This window comes from Phytophthora parasitica (assembly GCF_000247585.1).
Source record: "Phytophthora parasitica INRA-310 unplaced genomic scaffold supercont2.117, whole genome shotgun sequence".
Taxonomy (NCBI): domain Eukaryota; phylum Oomycota; class Peronosporomycetes; order Peronosporales; family Peronosporaceae; genus Phytophthora; species Phytophthora nicotianae.
In genome coordinates this window covers 52071-54232 of record NW_008649103.1, presented here as the reverse complement: position 1 = coordinate 54232, position 2162 = coordinate 52071, and the positions used below count along the sequence as shown (strand labels likewise).

Sequence of the window (2162 nt, the reverse complement as noted above, 5' to 3'; positions counted from 1 at the left end):
GATCTCGGACTGACCCGAACACGACGCGTCGGTGCACGAGACTTCGGCGCATCGGCCGCAGTTCATGGTTTCCTCCCATTGTTCAGCGTTGAGTGCAGCGTACTTGGTGACGGCAGCTTCCGGCCAGTTCATGAAGTTGCAATTGCCGTCGGATGGTGAGCTGAGCGTGTAGACCGTGCCGTACCCCTCGAACGCCTTTGATACCGACGCAAGGCACGAAATAGCCAGCAAGAACACTCTGACAACTCGCTGCGAAGTCATGCTATCTATGCTTTTCTAGGATGATACGACAAAATGTGAAGATCGCAGCGAAATTGAGAGTGACCCGGTCGCCGTTGCTGGTCCATTTTGGCCGTGCCGCACTCGGAAGTGTAGGTGGAGATCTATCAAGCTGGGACGTACGGAAGGGTGCACTGACGTGGTGGAAAGCGGCGCGAAAGTGATGGTACATGCTAGCACGCGTGCGGTCACTCGGTTGTCATGCATCATGGCTGCCTTGCCAGGAGCGTTCCATTTTCCACCAAACGCTTGCGGCTGTTGCAGGTGGCGAGTTGCGCAAGAAGCGACGCGTTCTGCTTGGTCTCCTTCAGAATCGGAGACGTTTCTGTCCTCCCACCACGTCAGTGGAGTGGGACTCGGGTCGATTGGGCTCGCAATTGGGTGGCGGCGAGCTACAGGTTCGTCCAGAGAAATGCCAGCGAACAGGTCAATCGGCACGGGTTGACACATTCCGGCTAGAAATCACCGTTGCAGCAGGTTGAGACTGACGTGCTTGGTCGCCTCGTTCGGAGACGTTCCACGCGTCGAGCTTGTCAACCGACTTCGTTATGCGTCGCATTGGCCGTGGTCTTGCCAAGATGTTTGGTGGGTTACGCAAGGTCACTTGCACGACAAGTGATAGCGCTACACGCACGCCACTACGACACTTCATGGTTTTAGTTGAAGGGTTTAGCGCTAAGATGTTGAGTGGTAAATGAGCGGAGACTTTCACTCGAATGCATGGAACACTCATCACCAACGATATCTTTTCTATCATTTTATAAGAATTGGGCGGTAGAGTATTCGGATTATCGATTTTAATACGTCCGTTATCTTTTGGTGTCTTTTGCTTATACCAACGCGTTAGACTACCCTTTAACTAGATTAATTCTGAACTACCTAACATTCTCACTTGCTTATGCTCTGTTTCCCATTGACTCCATCGAGGAGAAATGAACGGTGGGGCTGTGCACCATGTCGTAGCCAGAAACGTCCGACGCACGTGGTGACACATCGGCGTCCGACATTTCCGTACCTTGCTCCTCGCGACGCTTGTATGAATCGATCTGCTTCTTGCGGCGACGTACGTACAGTGCCAAACCAACTGTAACCATCACTGCAACGCATACCAGAACGATCATTCCAATCATCAAAGGTGTCGAGTGTGAGCCACCGGAGCTTTGAACGGTCGACTCAATGGCGTCATCGGGTATTGTTGAAGAGACTGTGTTCGAAGCTGCCACCGTCTCCTGAACGGTGTTTGATCCCGATCCTTGAGCAGCAGAGTCAGCTCCGACATCTTGATCGGTAGAATCCGATGATGAACTGCTGCTAGTGAAACTCGAACTATCCGTGGTGGGCGTAACCGGGTTATACGTTGCGTTTGAAGTGGCAATCGGAGTAGGCGTCGGTGTAGCCGCCGGTGTTGATTCCGGAGTAATTGTCGGAGCCAATGTAGGAGCCGTAGTTGGGTTGGAAGTAGTGGGTGGACTGGGCGACGAACTACCAGCAACTGTGGTAAACTGCGTAACATCACTGGTAGAGAACTGCTTGCTCCCTTCGGTACACTCGTCGGCTGATAAGGACAGCGTCTCCTCCAGCACCTCACCGTTCACACCTTTGATCGAGATGCTTATTGAGTTCAGATCCGCCACGCTCTCGCCACTGCCGTCGATCAAAAAGTAGTACGCAGAGTCGATCACAGAAGTCTCTTGGCCGTTGATAGACAGACTCTGCACGCCCGACACGCAGTTCGCAGGCTGCACCGCCACCCAAAACTCACTGCTGCCTGTCTTCAAGCAGTACTGCACGTTGTTCGAGATCGGACAATCCACGAACTTCCACTCGATGCTCAGCTTCGTGTACGACTGACCCGTGATGCTCTCGAACACGTCCGGAGACAG

The 2162-nt window shown here is 53.1% G+C and overlaps 1 protein-coding gene across 1 annotated transcript in view; it reads right to left on the bottom strand.

Moving 5' to 3' along the window:
- Positions 1 to 1071: 1071 nt before the first annotated feature.
- Positions 1072 to 2162, bottom strand: part of PPTG_19415 (hypothetical protein) — a gene marked incomplete at its 5' end in the record, with an annotated part of 4381 nt that continues 3290 nt past the window's right edge. The window contains one exon of the mRNA XM_008917823.1: positions 1072 to 2141. Coding sequence (XP_008916071.1) covers positions 1176 to 2141 — 966 coding nt within the window. The 3' untranslated portion in view covers positions 1072 to 1175. The remainder of the gene's footprint in view (positions 2142 to 2162) is intronic.